Below are 25,547 nucleotides of genomic sequence, written 5' to 3'. Positions count from 1 at the left end.
AACAATGCTGAGCTCTGCTTTCCTTTGGACCACATCAGAGAGGCTGGGGGGGTGTCTTGTCAACTGGGCAGCCCAGGACCTCCAGACACACTGCCCAGGCTTGCAGCCCAGGGAGATCACTTCAATGCTGTTAATACATGAAATATGCTCAGAGTTGAGAGCTGATTTCATGCTCTTTATTCAGCTCATAATGGTGAGGAGGAATGAAAGTTCCCCAGAGTATCTGCTTTATATACATTATTTACACGATGGGCTGCACGTGATTGGCTAATTCCAGGATTCTCCTGTAGGCCAATCAGGTTGTGGATTCACTTCCATCTGGAGCTGGGTTGGGTGGCTCCTGCGGACCAATTATACAGCTGCATTGTTCTAGGACCAATCAGACTGCTGCATTCTGAATCCTATTGTTCTAGGACCAATCAGACTGCTGCATTTTGGATCCTATTTTTCTAGGACCAATCAGGCTGCTGCATTCTGAATCCTATTGTTCTAGGACCAATCCGACTGCTGCATTTTGGATCCTATTGTTCTAGGACCAATCAGACTGCTGCATTCTGAATCCTATTGTTCTAGGACCAATCAGACTGCTGCATTCTGAATCCTATTGTTCTAGGACCAATCAGACTGCTGCGTTCTGAATCCTATTGTTCTAGGACCAATCAGACTGCTGCATTCTGAATCCTATTGTTCTAGGACCAATCAGACTGCTGCATTCTGAATCCTATTGTTCTAGGACCAATCAGACTGCTGCATTTTGGATCCTATTGTTCTAGGACCAATCCGACTGCTGCATTTTGGATCCTATTCAACTCGATACATAACAATACAGCAGTGGGCTTGAATCGCCCTTGGTTGACCATCGAGCCAGTCACTGTCTCTCTGCCCAATGCACCTCGCAGGGTTGTTGTAAGGCTAAAGAGCACACGGGGTGGGGAGTCTCATATATGCCCACCTTGGAGGAAAGAGGGGATACAAATACAGTATAGCAATAAATAAAACAGAAATAAAATGAATTACTAGGGCTAGAATGGGAATAATCCAACAGCTGCTAGAGGGCCCTGCCTGTTGGCTACCAGACCGTTGGCCATGTTAGCTGATTTTTAGAGTCAGAAGGGAGCCCCGGGGGTCATCTAGTCCAACCCCCTGCAGCGCAGGAATCACAGCTAAAGAATCCCTGTTAGATGGACATCCAACTTCTGCTTAGAAACCTCCAAGGAAGGAGAGGCCACTGTTATAAGAAAAAACTGCTCCCTTTCTCTTATGAGCCCGTACAGAGTCCTTAAGTGGGTTCCCTATCGGTAGGAGAAAATAACAGAGGCAAACCAGAGAATATTGAGAAGCAAAGCAGCTAGTAAGCTTGATCTTTATTAAACTGTTGCAACAGGGTCCTCACTCACCACACGCAGGAGGGAGGAGAGAATACTGAACAATGGTGTGTAAGCCCTTATATAAACTTTTGAAATTGCCCACCCTGTAGGCCAAGACCACCCGCCAAAACATCATACATACATCACAGAATGAGGCAGTCTCCAGCAGAAATCCTGACTCCCAGGATACCTGATAACGGTCACTGATTGCATTACCAGGGCAGCCTGGCTATTCTTTTGTGATGGTTAATACTTTGGGTTCCTGACTCCAGGTCACAGGCTCACTCTATTCATACACAAATACCTTCCCGCCGTTTACCTTCCCACTGGAGCGGTACCTATTTATCTACTTGCACTTTGACGTGCTTTCGAACTACTAGGTTGGCAGGAGCAGGGACCGAGCAATGGGAGCTCACCCCGTCGCGGGGATTCAAACTGCCGACCTTCTGATTGGCAAGCCCTAAGCTCAGTGGTTTAGACCACAGCGCCACCCGCGTACTTCTATTGGGACTGCTTAGCCAACGTAAATAATTGTTGTCTTTGCCAATGTCTTCCATCCTGTTCACACTGGGAAGCAGGACTGAAAAGGGTCTTCTTGCCTCTGGGAGAAAAGCTCAACTTCTTGTCCCTTCTGCACTTTAAAGCCCCTGCTGAAAACACAGGGTTGTATCCAATGCTGCCTGCAGGGACTTCAGCAGGTGCTTTCTGTCTCCTCTGAGCCTGAGTCCACATCACAATGCAGCCAGTCATGCACTAGGTGAGTGTTGCCAGGGGATGGCTGTGGTTTATATAAATCAGACCCTTTCCCTGTTTCCCCAGTGTCTGTTGCTGAGGCCTCAGTAAAGCCATTAAGCCTCGGGTCTTGCTTGAACCCAAATTGACTTCACTTTCAATCTCATGGCTGTGTCTAAATGCAGGCAAGTTGGAAGGGATATTCCCAGTCTAGCATAGGGGACTATCAAGTACAAAATCCTGTGGAAGAAATACTGTGCAGCTGGTATGGGTCAGCTTTTCACAACTGGTGGTTTATGACATGTATATCCTGCCTTTCTCTCTCAAGGTAAGGTCCATATTTCTCCTTCTCCTTGTCTTCTCCTCACAAGAATCTGGTGAGGCCAGCTAGGCTGAAAGTGAGAGACTAGCCCGAGGTCACCCAGGGAGTCTCCTGGCTGAGTGGGGCTTTTAACCCTGCTATCCCAGGTCCAAGTCTACTATGACACACTGTCTCTCCTAGAATCTTGGCACGGTGGCCGTGCATTCCATCTCACCAAGGGCTGTTGCCCAGCAACAAAGTGTGTGGCTGTTTGAACAGAGGTTCTGGCATCCTCAGCGTGTAGAGCCTTGCAGAGGTTTGCTGTAGTGGCCCTTGCTTAGTCGGTATAGACTATGGCATACACTGACTGGCAGCAGCACTCCAGGGTTTCTGGCAGGAGTCTCTCCCGGGTGCACCTGGAGATTATAACCATATAATTCATCTGTACCCAGAACCTTTGCAATGCGAACCAACTGGTCATAGTTGTCTTGACCATGGAAGAAAGGTTCTTTTCGGAAGATCATGCTGGCCAGCATACAGCCTAAGCTCCACATGTCTAAGCTATAATCGTACATTTGGTAGTCAACGAGGAGCTCTGGCCCTTTGAAGTACCTCGAGGCCGCACGGACGTTGTATTCCTGAGCTGGATGGTAGAATTCTGCCAAGCCCCAGTCTATGAGCCGCAACTTTTTCTGTTGGTGGTCTATCATGACGTTATGAGGTTTGACATCTCTGTGCATGATTCCCATGCTGTGACAGTAATCCAAGGCCTTGAGCAATTCATACATATAAAACCGAATATCAAAGTCTGTCAGGATCTGATACAGTTGCTTGAAATCTGTATTATTGATGTATTCAAACACTAGAGCTGGAGTCTTTGACACTGGATCCTTGACAGTGTCGATCAGTTTAATGATGTTTGTTCCACCTCGCAGGTTCTCCAGAATCTTAACTTCTCGTTTTATCTTCTTTTCCTTCACTGGCTTAAGAATTTTCACAACCACTCGTTCGTTGTTGGTGATGTTTATAGCCTCAAAGACTTCACTATATTTCCCCCAGCCGAGTTTCCGAACCAGTTGATAATCGTCTTGATTACCCCAGGTGGGGACGTGTGCCTCGTAGTCCCAGTACTCGCGACTCCTCAAGCTGTTGACTTCGGCGTAGACGCGGGACCGGCTCCCGGCGGCCGGGCCGGGCATGGCGGGGGCGGGCGGCGACCGGCAGCGGGCGGCGGCGAGGAGGGGCCGGGAGACGAGGCAAGGCGGCGGCTGCGGCGGGGCGGAGTAGTAGCGGTAGCCCCAACACCGGCGGTGCTGGCGGCGGCCCAGCAGCAGCAGCACCAGCGGGGCGGTCACGGGGAAGAGCGGCGCCAGGCCGGCCGGTACGCGGGCGGCATTCCCTGGCTTCCTTCGGAGCGCCGCCGCAGCGGACCCCATTCGAGCAGCATCATTGATACATCATCACTACATCAGTGGAGCGTCACAAATAGGGAGGGGTATACAAGGGTTGGGACACAGGTGGCACTGTGGGTTAAACCACAGAGCCTAGGGCTTGCCGATCAGAAGGTCAGCGGTTCGAATCCCCGCGATGGGGTGAGCTCCCGTTGCTCGGTCCCAGCTCCTGCCAACCTAGCAGTTCAAAAGCACGTCAAAGTGCAAGCAGATACCACTCCTGCAGGAAGGTAAATGGTGTTTCCATGTGTTGCTCTGGTTAGCCAGAAGTGGCTTAGTCATGCTGGCCACATGACCCAGAAGCTGTACGCCGGCTCCCTTGGCCAATAAAGCGAGATGAGCGCTGCAACACCAGAGTCGGCCATGACTGGGCCTAATGGTCAGGGGTCCCTTTACCTTTATAAGAAGATCAAACCTCTCCATTCTGAAGGAAATCAGCCCTGAGTGCTCACTGGAAGGACAGATCCTGAAGCTGAGGCTCCAATACTTTGGCCACCTCATGAGAAGAGAAGACTCCCTGGAAAAGACCCTGATGTTGGGAAAGATGGAGGGCACAAGGAGAAGGGGACGACAGAGGATGAGATGGTTGGACAGGGTTCTCAAAGCTACCAGCATGGGTTTGACCAAACTGCGGGAGGCAGTGGAAGACAGGAGTGCCTGGCATGCGCTGGTCTATGGGGTCACGAAGAGTCGGACACGACTAAATGACTAAACAACAACAACAAGCTGAGTCCCTGGTCTGGAATGAGCACAGAAACTACATAGCGCTTCCGACAGGAAATCTAGTCACCACCCTGCTCAGTCACCAGGCAGCAAGAGGAAATCGGAAGCGATCCTAGTCCAGGCACTGGAAGTGCAGGAAGAGACATACCTCCTGCTGCCAATCCTCCCCTTAGGGGCGGGGCCTCTAGCAAGTTCTTCCCCTTGTGGGCTGGGCAAGCAGTGGAATCCCTGCCAGACTGTATTTGCATAAGATGATGCTCCTCCCAGCCTGCCACGCCGCTTTCAAGGCCACAGGCGCTTATTAAGCCCCAGTCTTGCTGCTCCTAAGGTTTTAGCTCAGCCTGCAGGAATTTGCTCTGAGCTCCAGGAAGCAGATTTCCAAAGGTGGACTCAGGACCCTGCAGCCTACAAAGCAAGTGGATGCAAAGCTTATATTGCAGGGGAGCCAACTCGAATAAAATATTGATAACTGATCACATGACGTAGTGCAGGCACACTATTTGAAGGGCAGTGCCCATGAACATTTTAAGGGGGGGAGAGACCCTTCAGCCCCTAGGAGTTGGCTGCTATGTTAAGATTGTGTGTTAGCAAGCATTATGATTAGCACAAAAAAGCCCCAATGTTCTGTGTGACCCACTAGGCTGAATTCAGCTCCACCACTGGTCCCCATGAAGCATGGCTGTGGCCCCTGGAAGGTGCTCCACGACCCTCTGTGGTGCATTTATTTTGCTTGGTTACTTCCTCCAAAAGGGTGCTGTACAAAAGTTTAAAGCAGTATATATAACATACAAAGCACGCAGATATCTTTAACAAATTTTTCAAAAGAACCAACATAAAAACTAAATAAAAAAGTAACAACTCAGATACTTCACTATGACAAAAAATGAAAATTGTATTATGAGGTTACCTTGAAGAAGTCATAAAAGGTATCAGTTTAAGGGTCTGGAAACTAAGACAGGTGAGACACGGTTGAGGGAGCTGGGTCTGTTTAGCCTGGAGGAGACTAAGAGGGGATACAATTGTTACGAAAAAGGAGCAATGCAGCAGAGTGCTCCAGATGGCTGGAAAGCCAAACAGGATGTTGATGTTTTGGGACTGTACCGTGGGAACAAAGGACAGTCTATTCAGTGTACTGAGCACCGGATGTTAGCTCAGAGTGTCACATGACCTGTACTGGAAGTACATGGGAGGAGTTTTCTCTCTCTCTGCTGTTGATGTTAAGAGAGTGCAGACACGTTTTCTCTGTACTGCTGGAAAGACAGGAATAAAGGCATGTAAATACATTTCTGTCTGTCTCCTTCCCCTCCCTGGGATGGCAGGGGAGAGGGGAGGAGTGGTGTGTTCTTCTCACGTTGAGGAGGATCGCCGATTGAGATCTCGCCTGATCTCGCCGGGAGTCGCAGACAGGGAGGTCAACAAGGGACTCAAGCAGAGTGCCTGGAGAGTGGCAAATTCCTCTGACTAAGGCTTGATCCCGACAAAATGGTAGCAATAGCCGATCCATCTTCAAATAACTAAAGGGCTGTCCTAAGGAATGGAGCAAGCTTGTTGTTTTGGTGCTCCAGAGGGTAGGACCCAAATCAGTGGATTAAAGTTACGAGAAAGGGGATTCAGACTAAGTATCAAGAACAACTTTCTGACCCTAAGACCTGTTAAGCAGTGGAATGGACTCTTCTTCATTGGAGGTCTTTAAGCAGAGGTTGGATGGACATTTGTCATGTATGATCTAGATGAGATTCCTGCATTGTAGAGGGTTGGGCCAGATGACCCTTTGGGCCCATTCCAACTCAACTATTGTGTGTATTTGGAGGTAGATATATAGATATAGGTAAAGGACCCCTGGATGGTTAAGTCCAGTCAAAGGTGACTATGGGGTGAGGCGCTTATCTCGCTTTCAGGCCGAGGGAGTCGGCGTTTGTCTACATCTGGGTTGTGTGGCCAGCAGGACTAAACCACTTCTCGCACAACAGAACACTGTGATGGAAACCAGATCGCACGGAAATGCCATTTACCTTTCCGCTGCAGTGGTACCTATTTATCTACTTGCACTGGTGTGCTTTCAAACTGCTAGGTTGGCAGGAGCTGGGACAGAGCAATGGGAGCTCACCCTGTCGTGCGGCTTTGAGTGGCAAGCTCAAGAGGCTCAGTGGTTTAGACCACAGCGCCACACGCATCCCAGATATAAATCTGCTTCTAGTAGCTGAAATATCCATGGCAGCACATTGGAAGTGGAAAAACCGATTGCTCCTTTGATCTTGTAATGTTACAGGAGGGATAGAGAATGTAGCATTTTCCTCTAAGCTGATGTCTTTAAAAAGTGATTAATGTAAAGAACAGGCAAACACATTTGTTGAAAGATGGACTTTATTTGCCAAGTTTTGTCACAGTAAATGTCGGGGTGGTGCTCAACCAAATTTCTTCCCCCCTCCCTCTTATCATAAGAGCTTGGATTTGAGGCTTTAACTCTTTTCATGTAAGACAGTTCTTTATCCCCTCTCTCTTTTCATAAGTCCAATGTCCACTATCACAGTTTACTCTTCAAAGAGTATTGTAGGCAGTGCTATATAGCCATGGCAGAAAAACGAATTCATCAAATTCATCTGGCAAAGGATTTGGGAGAAGTCTCGGAGTTCTATGCATTTGTTTATGAGAAGGAAATCAGCATCAAGATGTCTGCAGCGAGGATTGCATTGGGAAATGCAGTAATCAGGGCTTCGGTTTAGGGAAAAGGCAGGGGTCCTCATTCCCTCCAGGACAACTTTCCAGGGGCCACAAACCAGCAGTAGGTTTGGCTTGAAGCAAAACATGGGTGGAGCAACAGAAGGCTTCATCCAAACCATGCACAATCCAGAGGTTCGTATATGCAGGTTTCTCCATCCAGGCAAGCTAAAGGCTTTATTACAACTCAGGGACACATTCTGCTAGGCAAAGGCACTCAAGGAAGCAAGCAGAGCAGGGCCAGTGAGAGGAGAACCCCGAGGGCCAGGTGGGAGGGCCGCATCTGGTCTCAGGGCTACAGTTCATCACCTCAAAGTTAGGGACTAGAAGCTTGAATGGTGTGCCGGAGTGCTCATCTGCAAAGGAGGACAGAGATATGGATTTAGCACGGGGGCAGGGAACAATGTTTGGTATCCAGTTACTATGCCAAACACAAATTAGGCTGCGAGCCTAACCCCACTTACTTGAAAATAAACCCCACTGAATTCAATAGGGCTTACTTTTGAGTAGACACAGTTAGGATTGCAGTGTCTATTCCTATTTTATTAATTCAGGATGAGAGAAAGACCCAGCTCATGAAGAGATACTTTATTTACATGTCACAGTAGAGAAAGACAGAGGACTCTTTGCTGCCCAAAATTATCTTCGTTCAAAAGTCAGCTTCCATTGTTCTCCCTAACTGGCCAGACTACACAGATCAGGAAGCCCTGATGCATCTTTTTTTAAAAAAGTTTTTATTTATACTTTTCAAGTTTATACATTTCATTAGTTTTACAATCAATTTAACATTTCAAAGTTTGACTTCCCCCTCTTTCTGTGGTGCCTTAAATTTATTTTTCAATATCTTCTGCATATCCAAATTCATTTAATTATCTACTTTAAATATATACAGTGGTACCTTGGGTTAAGTACTTAATTCGTTCCGGAGGTCCGTACTTAACCTGAAACTGTTCTTAACCTGAAGCACCACTTTAGCTAATGGGGGCCTTCTGCTGCTGCCGCGCTGCCGGAGCCAGATTTCTGTTCTTATCCTGAAGCAAAGTTCTTAACCTGAAGCACTATTTCTGGGTTAGCGGAGTGTGTAACCTGAAGCGTATGTAACCTGAAGCGTATGTAACCCGAGGTACCGCTGTACTCTTATGAAACTGCAGATTGAGACTTCCGGTTGGCTGCGTGATTAATGGTGGATGAGAGCTCTTTCGGAAGAAGGAGTCCTTGCGCTTTGGTGACTGCAAGAGCGTCGCGGAACCCCGAAAAAACCTCAGATCAAGTGTTCTGAGGACCTGGTGTTCCGGCGGGTACCCCTTGCGACTCCCCTGCTCCCCGGTAAGCTCTAATAAGAGCCCCGAGAGCGAGCGGGGTTGGAGACGCGGGTATTGTGGAATCTACTCGCTTTCTTCATCGTGCGAAGCTCCAAAGTCTGGCAATCATGAGCGACCAATTTCTCTGACCAAATTTTAAAAGACTGGACAATCGTGAGTAAAAAAAGGTTTTAAATTCGGACTGTCAATTGGATTGGAAGGGATTTAAATTACGGAGGTCGATCCCTTTCCGCTGAAGTAGAAATGAAAGACGTTACCGCTGACCGAAGATGTAACTTTAAAAGACTTGTCAAAACTTCCAAGGAAACATTCTAAACCCCTCTTTCTGCAGGGTGGGGGAATTTGACTAAATTGAAAGACCCTGCAAGAGATAGATTTGACAGGGGAATAGACTCCTGGTGGGGGAAGGCTAGACTCCATTATTGTGTCACAAAGGGAGAGGAAACATTCAACTTTCTTTTTCCGCTTTGGGGACTACAAAGTAACTGCTGCTGCCTGAGCTTGTTAAAATAGTATACAGTGTTTCTTTTACCTTCCTTGAATTGGATATAAGTGTGTAAATGGATTTTGGATGGTTTTTAAAAAGAATAAGAAGAGTAAAGAAATTAAGACTTTGAAAGGGGGGAGCTGCTGAGCTGTCTGCTGCTGCCTGTGCACTAAAAATCTTGTTGACTGTGACTGGGTGAGTTGACCTTGATACTATGGAATAGTTATGGCTAATGGTGTAGATAAGTCTGACAAAAGTAAAATGAAAGACAGAAGAGACTCCAAAACACCAAATTTTGAAGAGGCGGTGATGCAAATGTTGTCGGACATAAGAACAGATGTCAGAGGAATGCAGCAGAGTGTAGCAGAATTAAGAGTCAGTGGGGGCTGGCAGTGCCCATTGGCACTGGTAGGGCAGTAGGTAGGGAGCCCACCTCTAGGTGGTGCCACGGCCAAAGACAGATGGAGAGCCAATGACAGGCAGAGCCTGAGGAGATTTCACCCCTCCCATATCCAAGAATCTGCTGATGTTCTCCGCTGATTCTCCAGAGAGGAGGGGCGGTTTTCTGCTCACTACTTATTCCGCTCCAGCCTCACATCAAAGAGAGAGAGAGAGAGACTGTGTGTGATCTCTGTATAGATAAGGTTGCTGCTAAGAGCAGCTGCAGACACTCAGTGCAGTTCAGCATTTTCCTTTTAGACCTCATTTAGCTCTGTATATAGTTATATATTATAGTTGTAGATAGAATAAAAAAGATATTCTACAGAGCTGCTCTCCGAGTGGTTTATGCTCTACTATACTCTGCTGTGTCAACGACTGTCTTCTTGTGGGAGTGAATCCGGTGCTCACAACTCTAAGCTGTGAGTCCACAGCACTTTGACCTGTTCCTGTGCAGAAGGTGGTCTCTGGAAGTGCTACCCAGCTCACTGGCCCAGTCGGGGCTGAAGTGGATGAGTCCAGTTGGTGGCACTGGCTCAGGGGTGATGCTGACAGAGCCTCCCCTTTATTGGTTGCAAGAAGACGGGGGGAGGGTCCTCACCAGTTGCATCCGCTGCCACTAGCGCCATCTTCGTCATCTGAGTTGGGAAAGGGCTCTATGAAGTCTTCATCCCAATTAAATGGCCCAAGAGTGACGCTGCTCCTGGTGACTCTTACGCTGTTCTCGGGCGGCTGGCCGCTCCCGTTTACAGCCAGGTGTTCAAAGAGGATGTAGCGGAGTCCAACCCGGCATTCGATAATCCCTTGCGAAATCTGAAGAGAGGAGAGAAAGAGAGAGATGCTGAATACGGGGCAAGGATGCTGAGGTAGGAGGAAAACTACCCCCCTCAAAGGTAGGGGTCTTTGGGCTGAATGTGGCCCTCAAGCCTGGCCCCTGGATCTCCCCTCTGGACACTCCACTTACCAGTCCTGCTTGGCAGGTATTTTTAGGGGGCTGGGAGATCTCCCTGACCCCCCCACACTCAACCAATATGTCCTGCCAGATTACAAGGGATGCACAAATGTTCACTGTGCACTTGGATTCCTTCTTTTAGCATGGCAGCACTGATGTTTTGGAACTCCCTGCACATGATGTTTGTCAGGTGCCTTTGCTGTCCTTCTTTCAGTGCCCAGCTAACCTCTTTTTTCTTTTAGGCACATCCAAAGACATGCATATAATAATGTGCAACTTTGTTTTATAACATGCATGTTGTCTGATTTCGCCAGTAGTGATTTATGGAAGTGCCTGGAGTGCTCTGCTCCATGGGATCACAAAGAGTCAGACACGACTAAACAACTAAACAACAACAACAATCTGATTTTGTTCCTATGTTGTACATTTTGGTTTTTTCATCTTCTTTCTCAGTCGTTAGAGCACGGGGCTCTTAATCCTGGGGTTGTGGATTCAAGCCCCATGTTGGGCAAAATATTCCTGCATTGCAGGGGGGTTGGACTAGATGACCCCCACGGTCCTTTCCAACTATGATTCTCTGAACTTGCTTTATCGATAATTTTGTGTATATCACATACAGGTTTTTTAATTTTGTTGTTGTTTAGTCGTTTCCGACTCTTCGTGACCCCATGGACCAGAGCACGCCAGGCACTCCTGTCTTCCACTGCCTCCCGCAGTTTGGTCAGACTCATGCTGGTAGCTTCGAGAACCCTGTCCAACCATCTCGTCCTCTGTCGTCCCCTTCTCCTTGTGCCCTCCATCTTTCCCAACATCAGGGTCTTTTCCAGGGAGTCTTCTCTTCTCATGAGGTGGCCAAAGTATTGGAGCCTCAGCTTCACAATCTGTCCTTCCAGTGAGCACTCAGGGCTGATTTCCTTAAGAATGGAGAGGTTTGATCTTCTTGTAGTCCATGGGACTCTCAAGAGTCTCCTCCAACACCATAATTCAAAAGCATCAATTCTTCAACGATCAGCCTTCTTTATGGTCCAGCTCTCACTTCCATATATCACTACTGGGAAAACCATAGCTTTAACTATACGGGCCTTTGTTGGCAAGGTGATGTCTCTGCTTTTCAAGATGCTGTCTAGGTTTGTCATTGCTTTTCTCCCAAGAAGCAGGCGTCTTAATTTTGTGACTGCTGTCACCATCTGCAGTGATCATGGAGCCAAAGAAAGTATTCATTTCTTACTTTTATAGACCATGTTTTCTCCAAGGAGCTCAAGATGCCGTATATAACTCTCGCCTCCTCATTTTATCCCCGGGGAGGTAGGTTAGGCTTAGAGAAGACATTGAATGGGCTCAAGCTTCATGGCCAAGTGGGGATTCGAACCCTGGTCTCCCAGGTCATAGTCTTGACACTCTAACTAAAACACCACACTGGCTCCCTCCTTTTGTGATGACCACAAACTCCTTTAGATAAAAATAAATGAATAAGCACCCGCTTGCCCACTTCAACCTCTGCTCCTGCCCATCACTGGAATGTGGCCCCCAGAAGCCTGCATACAAGGGAATGCTGGCCCTCAGATCGATGAATCCTTCCCCCATCTACTGCAGGCTTTGCTTCTGCTCCCCACCCTAAGCATTTCCCACTGGGGCTTACAGACCCGACGCCAGCGTGGAGCTTCCGAACCGCGCCCTTCCGTATGGAGGATGTGGAGAAGCTGAAAGTCTGCATCCAACAGCTTCACACTAAGTTGATAGCGGCTGCCAGGGGGACAATAATAGCTGGGTTTTGTTGGGGGGGGGGGAGAAAAAACATCAGTTTGGGCAGAAACCAAACTAGGCATGATTTGAACACTCAACACCAAACCAAGAGTATATATCTCGCGACCGATAACCTCCAGATAAAAAAATCAAGGCAGCCTAGACCTTTTGATACAAATCTATTCCCATGTACTACTGCCTTTATCAGTAAGAGCATGGCTGAGGACCTTGAAATATTGGATCTTCCTCCATTATAGACCCCTTTCCCCTAATTCTATACTTTACGATCTTTTAAGTGATAGTGCAATCTACAATCTATCATCGATTTGTAGGAGAAAACTGTATTCGATAGGGCTCACTCTAACTGATTTTGAAATCTCTGATCCCAAAGATATATGGGAAATTATCAGGAAGACCCTCACAGAAAAAAGTGTTCTCGCCATGCTTGAGGTTGCAAAGCACAGCACCTGCTCTCCTATCCACCTAAATCTCCCTTTGTGTAGAGATTTCCAAAAGGGATACATGACAAATCTGAAGAAACATGAATCGTGTAGGCTGTTTATGTTGGCCAGATTTAACATGTTTCCCTCGGCGGTAGTGAGAGGAAGATACTTAGCTATCCCAGAATCAGAGCGTCTCTGCAAATGCAGAAAACAGGAACCCGATACTCTAGAGCATATATTCTTTTCCTGTGATTTTGGCAGCTATGCCAGAAGACAATTATTTGAGGCCCTAAAATTTAATAGACAGATTTTTACACAACCAACTGTTCAGGACCTGCTGGCGGACAGCGATGATAAAATTACTTTAATAGCGGCTGAATTTTTAAGTGCTGTCCATGAAGAAAGAATGGGCCATGATAAAGAGACTTAGTGGTTTTTAATGGTAGGTGATGTTGTTGTGTTGTATTATATTATTTATGTACATCGATTTATTTCTTGGAGTTAAGAATAGGACTGGGATAAATTGTGTTCGCTGAGCCCGTATTTTATACAGTCTGTATATGATGTTTGTTTGTTAATGTGAGGTGTGCTATGCCTAATAAAGGATTTTGAATTTGAATTTGAATTTGAATATTCCCATGTACTTGAATGTACAACTTTAAAACAGTTACTTCTAATAAATAATAATTAGTAGTAATATAGCCAATAATGGCGAATGGCTGTACGCTTATATACATCAATCAGTTTCATGCATGAATACGGCTTTCAATGGCCATTATTATTATATTATTATCACAGTCATACCTCGGGATAAATGTGCTTCAAGTTAAGTATTTTTGGGTTGCGCTCCGCGGCGACCCGGAAGTAACGGAGCGTGTCACCGCACGCACATGTGCAGACAGTAAAAATGACATCACGTGCATGTGCGGAAGCAGCGAAACGCGACCCGCGCAGACGTGGGCTGCATTCACTTCAGGACGCGAATGGGATTCTGAAACGGATCCTGTTCGCATCCCGAGGTACCACTGTATTATATTTCTATAATGCCCTATACGCGAAGGTCTCAGGGCGGTTACAACATAAAATCGCAATATAAAACCACAAAACACATAATGAAAATATAAACAAAAACAACCCACTACATTTTAAAAGGACATCGGGTGTTAGTCAGCCAAAGGCCTGATTAAAGAGGAACGCTTTTGCCTGGCGCCTAAAGGTGTATAATGAAGGAGCTAGGCGAACCTCCCTGGGGAGAGCATTCCACAGATGGGGAGCCACTACAGAGGAGGCCCCCCCCGTTCTCATGTTGCCACGCTCCGGGCCTCTTGAGGAGGCGGCACACGATGGAGGCCCTTGGAAGATGATCTCAGGGTCTGGCTAGGTTCAAATGGAGAGAGGTGGTTCTTGAAGCTACCAGCCATGGTATCTGTGTTCTCTCTCCACTTTCAAGAGGTGGGACACATTTGAATACCAGTTGCACAAGGAGGCTGGACTAGACGGGTCATTGGCCTGATCTAGGAGGGCTCTTCTTATGTTTGTATGCAAATATATTATTTGGTGTGTCTATAAAACATAAGAAGAGCCTGCTAGATCAAGCCAATGGACCATCCAGTCCAGCGTCCTGTTCTCACAGTGGCCAACCAGATGCCCATTATGGGAAACCTAAAAGCAGGACCCGAGTACGAAAACCCTCTCCCTTCCTGCCTTTCCAGCAGTTGTTATTCAGAAGCATCGCTATGTCTGACTGTGCCATTCATGTCTTCCTGCAGGCCCTTTAAGGAGGATCTTATCTCAGTGAGGCACAGCTTGCTCAGGAAATTCAAGGCAAGCTGCAAAAAGGCTCAGGGTGCTAACAAAACAAGGTTATTTATATATGCTACTACTGCGGCGGCCCGTGTTTTGTTAGGTCCCAAATGGAAAACGAGCAAGGTCCCAACCAAAGAAGAGTGGCAATTTAAACTGCGCAGCTTGCGGACTTAACATATAGAATAAGAGAACATATGCTTAAAGAAGATTGGAAAATGTTTGTTGAATATATGGGGGGGAATTGTGTGCACTCAAAAACATTGGCAGCATTAAGATAAATTCAACAGCGCAAATAAGTTTGGATGAATGCAATAATGGAAAACTGAATGGTTCAGTTTATCTAAAATATGCAGGGATTTATGTTATGCAAAATGAACCATGGAAAGAGAAGGAGGGAAGGAATTGATATTTTAAGGTTGTTTAAATGAATATTATAAAATGTAAAACAAAAAAATTATTGGGGGGGAGGAAGGCTCAGAGTGGATGAACAGTGTTCTATAACCTTAGGTGGTTGGACTACAAGTCCCATCATCCCCAGCACACCAATGGTGAGGGATGATGGCAGTAGTAGTCCAGTAACACTAGGAAACCCAAGGTTGAAGAGCGTTGGGTTGGAGCACATTGCCAGCTTTGGAGCTGTCTGGAATCCTACCAGATCCTGCTTTTCAGGTTTCTACATTTTACTGATTTTACAATCATTTTAACATTTCAAAACTTGGCTTCCTTCCCCCTCTTCCTGCGGTTCCTTACGTTCATTTTTAATATCTTCTGTATATCCAAATTAACTTAATTTAATCATTTATTGATCTATTTTAAATATATTTAAGACAGATGAATAAATGAGCAAATTGTATGTAATTGCAGGTTATTACAACAATCCTGCCAATGTTCTGTTTACAATTTATCTGTAAATATTAAATAGCCATTTCCATTCTTTTGTTGTCTTGATCTCTTATTCTTCCGTTAAGTTTCCCCATGTCCGCATATTCCATACATTTTTGTTCTGTCCTTTGGACCACGCAGCCCCCCCCCCAATAACCAAGACTGGATGCTCTGAACCCACCATTCATTCACGGCGATGTTAGGTCTGGCTTCATCTATCAGCTCGTCCCAGTACCCAAGGTCCTTCAGGATGATGAGCTGAGCCTTGCTGCAGAGCCTGGAGCACAAAGGAACATCTTGCGTGAATGTTTGAAGGCGTTTGGAGGATGGATGGCCTGAGATCGAATCCCGACAAGACAGAAGTACTGTTTCTGGGGGACAGGGGGTGGACACATGTGTGGGGTTCCCTGGTCCCAAATGGGGTAACTGTGTTCCCGAGGGACCAGATTTGCAGCCAGGGAGTCATTTTGGACTCACAGCTGTCCACGGACACTCACCCGTCACATGCAGCAAAGCATCTGTTGACCCACTGTGGGGAGGAGTCTTTCTTTTTTGCGTAGGAATTCCTCTGGAGGAAACTTTCCATGGGGAGGGCTGCCAAATCCTCCTCGGACAGCTCCTCGGTTTTCCAGTGGCCCTCGGAAGGGACCCTCATCGCCCAGGAGTCCAGGCCCTCTGCGGAAACAAAACCAAAATGACAGACATTGAAGGAGGAGGCTTTTGAGTCAGTGGAAGCAACAGAGGAGTCGGCAGCCAGACAAAGGAGAGGAACATGCGAGCCAGTGAGGGCAACAGGGGGGATGTTTTAGGCATGATGTACTGACATCACAGGACGCGGGTGGTGCTGTGGGTTAAACCACAGAGCCTAGGACTTGCCGATCAGAAGGTTGGCGGTTCGAATCCCTGCGACGGGGTGAGCTCCTGCTCCTCGGTCCCTGCTCCTGCCAACCTAGCAGTTTGAAAGCACGTCAAAGTGCAAGTAGATAAATAGGTATCGCTCCGGTGGGAAGGTAAACGGTGTTTCCGTGTGCTGCTCTGGTTTGCCAGAAGTGGCTTAGTCCTGCTGGCCACATGACCCAGAAGCTGTACGCCGGCTCCCTCGGCCAATAAAGCAAGATGAGCGCCGCAACCCCAGAGTCGGTCACGACTGGACCTAATGGTCAGGGGTCCCTTTACCTACTGACATCACACCCACAAGAAGAAGAAGAAGAAGAAGAAGAAGAAGAGGAAGAAGAAGAGGAAGAAGAAGAAGAAGAAGAAGAAGAAGAAGAAGAAGAAGAAGAAGAAGAAAGAAGAAGAAAGAAGAAGAAGAATTTGGATTTGATATCCCACTTTATCACTACCCGAAGGAGTCTCAAAGTGGCTAACATTCTCCTTTCCCTTCCTCCCCCACAACAAACACTCTGTGAGGTGAGTGAGGCTGAGAGACTTCAGAGAAGTGTGACTAGCCCAAGGTCACCCAGCAGCTGCATGTGGAGGAGTGGAGACGCGAACCCGGTTCACGAGATTACGAGTCTACCACTCTTAACCACTACACCACACTGGCTCTCAAGGATCTCGCCTCCCTCCCTAAGTCAGGCAGAAGCTTCCTGGGCTTTGGAAAGGTGGTGTCAGGGTTTAATATGGTACTTTAATGCTCAAATATACCAGGAACATTTAGGGGAATAGCCTAGTACCTCTAGTCCACTGACTGACTGCCACTGAAGCCTTTCCCCATTATGCCTGGGCAATATATCGATATATCGCCCAGGACCGTTATGTGGGGGCAGACCATGAAGACGGCTTCACTCAGCGGTATATCGCTGGTGAAACCGTCACCGCTCTGGAGTCCTTCTGCCTCCAGCACCCAGAGGGAGAAACAAACTAGCTGGGAGCTGGAGGAAGATATACGGCTGGTGAAACTGCCATCGTACTCTGTCCCAGCAGAGGGAGAATCAAGCTGAACTGGCGAGGAGTTCCTTTCTCTGCTTCTTTAAACTGCTTGGCTGAGGAGCGAGCTGCTGCCCTTGCCTGAGCCAAGCTGTTTTACAGAGCCCTCGCCCCACCAGCGGCTCGCATGAGCCAGCGGCAGGATGGGGGCTCTGTCAAAGTGCAACCCCTCCCCAGCTGAGAGAGCCCAGACCCCTGTTAAAGGAAAATGTTATGAAAATGATGTATAGATGGTACTTAACCCCTGCAAAACTAGCAAAGATTTACCACAAGAGCTATGTTGGAAATGTAAAGATAAAGAAGGTACCTTTTACCATATGTGGTGGACTTGTCCCAAGGTGAAAGACTTGTGGGAAAAGATTTATAATGAATTGGAAAAAAATGTTGAAATATACATTTATTAAGAAACCAGAAGCCTTTCTACTTGGAATAACAGGTTTGGAATTGCCCAAGAAAGATGTCAGATTGTTTTTGTATGCCACAACTGCAGCTAGAATTTTGTTGGCCAAAAATTGGAAATTACAAGAAGTACCAACAGTGGAGGAATGGCAGATGAAGATGATGGACATTTGGGAGCTGGCCGACCTGACTGGTAGAATCCGCGAGCAGAAGGAGGGGGAGTACCAAGAGGAATGGAAGAAATTTAAAGACTATTTAGCTAAATATGTTAAGATAACTTAAATAGAATTACTTGCAAGTATCAGATCGGCCTAGGACTTAAATAAGTGATGTTGTAGAATACTATGGTAATAAAAATAAAAAATGAAATGAAAGAAAGATGTTAATCGACCAAGTAAATTTTATGTGAACTGCTACAATGATTTATATGGAAACTCAGCCAGGGGGACTTGAGGAAGTCACCCAACAATGTTAACAAAAGTGGAATTATTATAGCTAGGATAAATGTTTGTTTGTTTGTTTTTTGATGTTTTCTTTCTATTTGTTTGTTATAAATTTGGGAAACTAATAAAAAACTTTTTTGGGGAAAAAAGAGAGCACCCAGACCCCGCTTGGCTGCCTTCCTCTGGGAGGGGGTGCTGTGCCTTTCCTCTCAGGAAGACGGAGCCCACCCTCCTGGTGGAAGGCAGCCAGGCGGTTTGGGGGCTCTTTGATGCCGCTGGGAGGCCCAGCACTCGCCAGCAGCCCCTCTCCACAAGGTGAAGACACCCAACGCCTTGCGCCCGGGAGGGTGGGCTGTGTCATTCCTCCTGGGGTGAACGACACCCCCACCGTAGGAAAGAGGCAGCGCACCCGCACAAGCGAAGGCAGTCAAACGCACAGAGCCTGACAGGTTCCATGTGCTTGGCTATTGCTGCTAGGTTAGTCTTCGGGAGTGGGGGACGAGGGGGCAAGATAGCTCGCCTGCCCCCAATGCCAGCAAAGGTAGAGGCAGCTTGGGTCCTTGTGCTCCAGCACGAGCGACAGGGATGTTTGGGCTGGCTCCACCGGGGGCAGTTGTTCTCCCACCCCCAGCAGAGCCAGGCCAAGGGCCTCAGAACTGGCTCTGCTGTGGGCAGGAGCCCTTCCCCCCTCCAGCTGAGCAGCAGGCTGTATTGCCCCCAGCCTGCAAGGCACTGGACTGAAAAGGCCTCAGCTCCCACAATGAGATCTGTGGTGTTTTCACCCGGCACATCACCAGCTGGGCCAATGCAGCTTTTTTCAAAATTGTGGTATATCGCCAAACCACGATGTTTGGCTGGCGATGCACCGCGATGTCGAAAACCCAGCATTGCTTGGCCTTGTTCCCCATCATTCGCAGCAAAGTGCCTTCCAAAAAAGGTAAAGGACCCCTGACAGTTAAGTCCAGTCGCAGACAACTCTGGGGCTGCGGCGCTCATCTCCCTTTACAGGCCGAGGGAGCTGGCGTTTGTCTGCAGACAGTTTTTCCGGGTCATGTGGCCAGCATGACTAAGCTGCTTCTGGCGCAACGGAACACCGAGACCAGAGCAAGGTACAGAAGCACCATTTACCTTCCCGCCGCAGCGGTACCTATTTATCTACTTGCACTTTTTGGCGTGCTTTCGAACTGCTAGGTTGGCAGGAGCAGGGACCGAGCAACGGGAGCTCACCCCGTCGGGATTCGAACCACCGACCTTCTGATCGTCAAGCCCAAGAGGCTCAGTGGTTTAGACCACAGCGCCACCCGCCTTCCAAAAGGGTCACGCAAATCATTTATCGGACTGTGACCATTTCCCTTTCCTTATTTATTAAATTTGTATACTGCCCTTCATCTGTAGATCTTGGGGATGTAAAAATGCAAGGTACCGAATACAAAATACATAATAAAAACAAATAACAGAAACCAAGCAATAACCCGCTCCTTCCCCAGCTGAATAGGGATGCACCTTTGCCGCAAGGATTCTTGATTAAGTTCTTCTCCCTGTGGGAGTAAATGAAGAAAGCCTTCGACTCTTGGGTCTCGGGTCCGCTCTTTCGCTGGAACTTAATCTTCCACAGCTCAGGGTCGTCCACCAGGCGTCGCCACTGGGAGCAAACCAGCCGGCAGTTGCAAAGTAGGTTCCTCGCTGGTACCCGGGCCAGCACCTCCAGCAGGACACGTTCAGGCAAGTCTCCGATAGTCAGCATCTTTCTTCAGAGTGGTCTTTCGGCCGCTTCCAGGGAAGAACCACAAGAGGGCGAGAATGAGAGAGAGAGAGAGAGAGAGAGAGAGAGAGAGAGAGAGAGAGAGAGAGAACAGCAGTGGGAAATACGTAGTTGTAAAGAGGAACGCTGCAACAAAATGTTGTAGCCACGTGCTTCATTCCTTTCCTGCTTCTTCCCCCTGGGTTTCTTTCTCTGCCCTAAGAGCCAGTTAAACATTCTGTGCTCTATCCACATCTACAGTGGTACCTCAGGTTACAGACGCTTCAGGTTACAGACTCTGCTAACCCAGAAATAGTACCTCGGGTTAAGAACTTTGCTTCAGGATGAGAACAGAAATCGTGCTCCGGTGGTGTGGCAGCCCCATTAGCTAAAGTGGTGCTTCAGGTTAAGAACAGTTTCAGGTTGAGAACGGACCTCCAGAACGAATTAAGTTCTTAACCCGAGGTAACACTGCATCTGTTGCCCCCTTTCATTCTTAGCTTTATTCTGCATTTTGTGTTGGCCATCAGGCAATGGCTTTTTCTACCTGCCCTGGCCCACCCTCCAGACCTAGGAGGAGCCTTTCGCAGACCATGCAGAAGCAGCTGGGAAGAGAGGAGTTCAGGGATATTAAAAAATTATTTATTTTTTATAAATTGTGTGTCTTGGCTTCTCAATTTGTATTGTGTTATTTTATGCACTTTTTTATTGATTATAGTTTAGAAACTGTTTATTGTAACAAACTGAGAGCGTTTGCAGATGATCTAGTATTAACTTTACAAGAGCCAGACACTAGTACAAAAAGAGTTTTGGAGTTAATACAAGTTTTTGGTCGAGTAGCAGGTTTTAAGCTGAATAAACAAAAAACGAAGGTACTGGAAAAAAATTTAACAGTTGTGGAAAGAGAGAGGTTTCAGAGTGAAACCGGACTAGTGGTAGCAAATAAAGTGAAATACCTGGGGATTAATTTAACACCTAAGAATGTGAATTTATTTAAAGACAATTATGAGAAATGTTGGACTGAAATTAAGAAAGATTTAGAAATATGGTCAAATTTGAGACTTTCCTTGTTAGGCCGAACTGCTGTTATTAAGATGAATGTTTTGCCAAGAATGTTGTTTTTGTTTCAAACATTGCAGATTGTGGACAAAATGGACTGTTTCAAGAGGTGGCAGAAAGATATATCTAGATTTGTCTGGCAGGGCAAAAAGCCCAGAATAAAATTTAAGATATTAACTGATGCAAAAGAAAGAGGGGGGTTTGCCCTGCCGGACTTAAAACTGTATTATGAATCAGCGGCTTTTTGCTGGCTGAAAGATTGGCTACTTCTTGAGAACACAGACATTTTGGACTTGGAAGGGTTCAATAACAGGTTTGGTTGGCATGCATATATATGGTATGACAAGGTAAAGACTCATAAAGGTTTCAAGAGTCATATTGTTAGGAAAGCACTATATAATGTCTGGATTCGGTATAAAGACTTGTTGGAAAATAAAACCCCCAGGTGGTTGTCACCAATGGAAGCAAAGGAAGTGAAAAAACTTAATATGGAATCCAAATGGCCAAAATATTGGGAAATTATAGAACAAGAGGGGGGAAAGGTGAAACTACAGAGTTACGAGAAATTGAAGTCCAAAGTAAGAGATTGGCTTCACTATTACTAGATAAATGAAGTATTCAAACAGGACAGGAAAATTGGCTTTCAGGTGGAAAGATCAAAATTAGAAACAGAATTGTTAGAACCCAATACTAAGAACTTGTCAAGAATGTACAACTTGCTGTTGAAATGGAATACACAGGATGAAACGGTTAAATCAGCTATGATTAAATGGGCACAAGATATTGGTCATGACATTATGTTTGCTGACTGGGAACAGTTATGGACCACCGGTATAAAGTTTACGGCATGTAATGCCTTAAGAGAGAACATTATGAAAATGATTTATAGGTGGTACATGACCCCAGTCAAGCTTGCAAAAATCTATCATTTGCCCAATAATAAATGCTGGAGATGTAATGAAACTGAAGGTACTTTTTATCACCTTTGGTGGACGTGCCCAAGGATTAAGGTCTTCTGGGAAATGATCTATAATGAAATTAAGAAGGTGCTTAAGTGTACCTTTCATAAGAAACCAGAGGCTTTTCTCCTGGGCATGGTAGGCCAATTGGTGTCAAAGAAAGATAGGACGTTTTTTATGTATGCTACAACAGCAGCAAGAGTTCTTCTAGCAAAGTATTGGAAGACACAAGAACTACCCACGCTGGAAGAATGGCAGACAAAGGTGATTGACTATATGGGACTGGCTGAGATGACGGGCAGAATCCGTGAACAAGGGAAAGAGACGGTGGAAGAAGATTGGAAGAAATTTAAACTTTATCTTAAGAACTGTTGTAAAATTATTGAGTGTTAAAATGTCATGGGTAAGGTAAAGCAGATTTGCAGCGATAAATGATTGGGTAAGAGAAAAAGGTTAAAGAAAGGGAATTACAAGTAATCTAGATCAGGGGTTGCTGAAAAAGTTTAAAACAGGGATGCAGAAAAGGGAGGCATGGGGAAGTCGTCGAAATTGGGAAAAAAGGTTATGAAATTATACATGTTTATATGTTTGTTTGTTTTTGTATTGTTATTTGTAATGTCTTATAATATATGTTGGAAAATCAATAAAAAAATTTATTAAAAAAAAGGAAACTGTTTATTGTAATTAAGAGTGAATTGTGCTTAATTCTTATTTGCTGATATTTAATTTCACTGTGCACTACTATATCCCAATGGGTTATTGAAGAACGCTTTATTGGATATAAGTTGTTCATTTTAAAGATGTGTTTTTATTATGACATAACTTTTGTATGTCATAATAATGGATTGGATCATATTGTTATAAAGTGCACAATCTTTTGTTATTTCTTCTGCTTGCAAACCACCCTGTGTATAGTGCTATAGAAAGGTGGGATACCAATTAAAAGTGAAATGAAATTAAATGAAGTGAAATTAAATCCAAAATTAGCATATTACATTTAGAAACCATTTAAATCAGCCCCACTCCCCAAATAAAACAGCACCCACCCAAGTTAAAACCCCATCCCCCGTTAAAATGTTAATTTAAGCAGGGTTATTATCAGGTTATATCCAACATCAGTTGCCTTCAGAGATGACCCATTAAAATGAGTGAAACTAGCTAACTTTGGCCCATTCATTTCAATGGGCCTATTCTGAGTAGCCCATTACTAACTATTGCATTTCACTGTTCTGTATTGACATATTGGTACCCCCACGTTTCTCTGGCTATGGGTCTAACAGGGATCCTCTGGATAGGCCAATAAATTTAATTCTGAGCATCCCCACGGACCCCAAAACGCAATTACTCCATGCACGTGGCAACACTTCATAGCGAGGGGAGGGACTCCCATCACAAGTTCACACGTATCTGAAACCTTGGAAAAAAACACACGAACTTATACTTAGAGGGAAGAAAAGAAGGAGGGGTCACTCTGCACATGCTCAGAGGCCATGCCTTCACTTCTCCTACCGCAAACAGGTCCGGAGGGCAGGAGAGGGCGGACCCCCCTCCAATACAAACTGAACCTCGCAGGCTCCACAACGTCCCCTCCCTCCAAAAAACAGCAACAGGCTTACCGGGGCTGGAAAATGCGCAAGAGCCACGCGGTACCCCAAGACACTCAACAGCCTTGCAGGAAAAAGAAAGCGAATGTGAACATGGGCGAGGGCGCAGGAAACTCTCGGGGAGCACCACCCCTTGGAGGCCGGGCGAGCAGGGGATTCGTGCCTTTGCGCACGATGATGCGCTTCTCGGATTGAGCGCGCCCCGGTCAAGGGCACAGGCTCTTCTCCAAAGAGCAACTGCAATTCCCAAGTCCACTTTTTCCTGAGTTTCCTGGGAAGGAAGTCTATCTGCCTGAGCTCAAGGAGGCTGACTTCCGGAGCACGGTTGCAGAAGGACCCTATAAAGCCTTCGCTGCCACGATGGAGAGCCCTGGCTTTTAAAAAAAGCGCTATTATTATAAATACTGTAGCTTCCAAAAAATCCATGCACACCTCCAAGGAGCGATCCCCAAGTAAGTCTTATTTGCATAATATGAGGAGCCTCTCCTGTCGCCCCGCCCCGGATTAAATGAAGCCCTGGTGGCCAGAATCAGCTCGGAACCGAAGCGTTGCGCGCGCCTCTGAGCTTTGCATCTGGAGGCGCCTTAAGCTATTAAACGATTAAAGCGGGAGGGGAGGGACGGGGTTCCTTTGGAAGGAGCCAGCTGACGTCGAAGGGGTGTCATCGTATGCAAATGAGCCAGGATTCCCCTCCTCGAGGCGGAGATTGGATGGTGTTATCTGATATCAGAGCAGTTTCACTTCCTCCTTGTCTCCTGGGCGCAGAACCGGGCGGAGACGACTCTTTTTTCCCCGGAGGTGAGGTGGGGCTTCCAGGTGCCATGAGCTGGAGGGCGGGGGGGGGGTGTTAGGGGAAATCCGTGGGAGGGTTTAATTAAAACTTTAAAAAAAAATAAGGAAGGGGCAAAATTTATAGTTTCTCTTAAAAACCATTGTAAACAGTTAAAATCGTTAGTTGGATTGGAATAACACTTGTAGTTTAATGGTGAATTTTGGATATAATGGAGATGTAAAAGATCTTCGTTGTTGTTGTTGTTTAGTCGTGTCCGACTCTTCGTGACCCCATGGACCAGAGCACGCCAGGCACTCCTGTCTTCCACTGCCTCCCGCAGTTTGGTCAAACTCATGCTGGTAGCTTCAAGAACACTGTCCAACCATCTCGTCCTCTGTCGCCCCTTCTCCTTGTGCCCTCAATCTTTCCCAACATCAGGGTCTTTTCCAGGGAGTCTTCTCTTCTCATGAGGTGGCCAAAGTACTGGAGCCTCAGCTTCACAATCTGTCCTTCCAGTGAGCACTCAGGGCTGATTTCCTTCAGAATGGAGAGGTTTGATCTTCTTGCAGTCCATGGGACTCTCAAGAGTCTCCTCCAGCACCATAATTCAAAAGCATCAATTCTTCAGCGATCAGCCTTCTTTATGGTCCAGCTCTCACTTCCATACATCACTACTGGGAAAACCATAGCTTTAACTATACGAACCTTTTTTGGCAAGGTGATGTCTCTACTTCTCAAGATGCTGTCTAGGCCTGTCATTGCCCTTCTCCCAAGAAGCAGGCGTCTTTTAATTTCGTGACTGCTGTCACCATCTGCAGTGATCATGGAGCCCAAGAAAGTAAAATCTCTCACTGCCTCCATTTCTTCCCCTTCTATTTGCCAGGAGGTGATGGGACCAGTGGCCATGATCTTCGTTTTTTTGATGTTGAGCTTCGGACCATATTTTGCGCTCTCCTCTTTCACCCTCATTAAAAGGTTCTTTAATTCCTCCTCACTTTCTGCCATCAAGGTTGTGTCATCTGCATATCTGAGGTTGTTGATATTTCTTCTGGCAATCTTAATTCCGGCTAGGGATTCATCCAGCCCAGCCTTTCGCATGATGAATTCTGCATATTATAATAATTAAAGAACAGGGGTCAGCAAACTTTTTCAGCAGGGGGCCAGTCCACTGTCCCTCAGACCTTGTGGGGGGCCGGACTATATATTTTTCTGGGGGGGAATGAAATAATTCCTATGCCCCACAAATAACCCAGGGATGCATTTTAAATAAAAGGTC

At 46.4% G+C, this 25,547-nt stretch overlaps 2 protein-coding genes across 2 annotated transcripts; both read right to left on the bottom strand.

Annotated features, from left to right (window-relative positions):
- Positions 1-121: 121 nt before the first annotated feature.
- LOC128420332 (casein kinase II subunit alpha'-like) lies at positions 122-3,796 on the bottom strand. Its single transcript, XM_053401937.1, has 2 exons — positions 2,817-3,796; positions 122-127 (listed from the first exon to the last, which is right to left on the bottom strand). The coding sequence occupies exons 1-2, from the start codon at positions 3,597-3,599 to the stop codon at positions 122-124; spliced, it is 789 nt and encodes a 262-aa protein (XP_053257912.1). The 5' UTR covers positions 3,600-3,796.
- Positions 3,797-7,000: 3,204 nt separating this feature from the next.
- LOC128419814 (F-box only protein 44-like) lies at positions 7,001-23,632 on the bottom strand. The gene is made up of 7 exons (XM_053400964.1): positions 23,512-23,632; positions 19,640-19,906; positions 15,863-16,040; positions 15,547-15,642; positions 12,135-12,255; positions 10,141-10,352; positions 7,001-7,648 (listed from the first exon to the last, which is right to left on the bottom strand). Coding segments are annotated over exons 2-7 (849 nt in total). The 5' UTR covers positions 19,881-19,906; positions 23,512-23,632; the 3' UTR covers positions 7,001-7,647.
- Positions 23,633-25,547: the final 1,915 nt, after the last annotated feature.

The sequence above is a fragment of the Podarcis raffonei genome, chromosome 8, assembly GCF_027172205.1.
Source record: "Podarcis raffonei isolate rPodRaf1 chromosome 8, rPodRaf1.pri, whole genome shotgun sequence".
NCBI lineage: Eukaryota > Metazoa > Chordata > Lepidosauria > Squamata > Lacertidae > Podarcis > Podarcis raffonei.
The sequence above is the reverse complement of the archived record's forward strand: the minus strand, read 5'-3'. Positions and strand labels throughout refer to the sequence as shown.

Coding starts and splice junctions, on each gene's coding strand:
- LOC128420332 (XM_053401937.1), bottom strand. CDS start 3,599: ATGCCCGGCCCGGCCGCCGGGAGCCGGTCCCGCGTCTACGCCGAAGTC.
- LOC128419814 (XM_053400964.1), bottom strand. CDS start 19,880: ATGCTGACTATCGGAGACTTGCCTGAACGTGTCCTGCTGGAGGTGCTG. Junction 16,041..19,639: donor CAAGAATCCTTGCGGCAAAG/GTGCATCCCTAT, acceptor TTGTTTCCGCAG/AGGGCCTGGACTCCTGGGCG. Junction 15,643..15,862: donor TGCTTTGCTGCATGTGACGG/GTGAGTGTCCGT, acceptor TTTGTGCTCCAG/GCTCTGCAGCAAGGCTCAGC.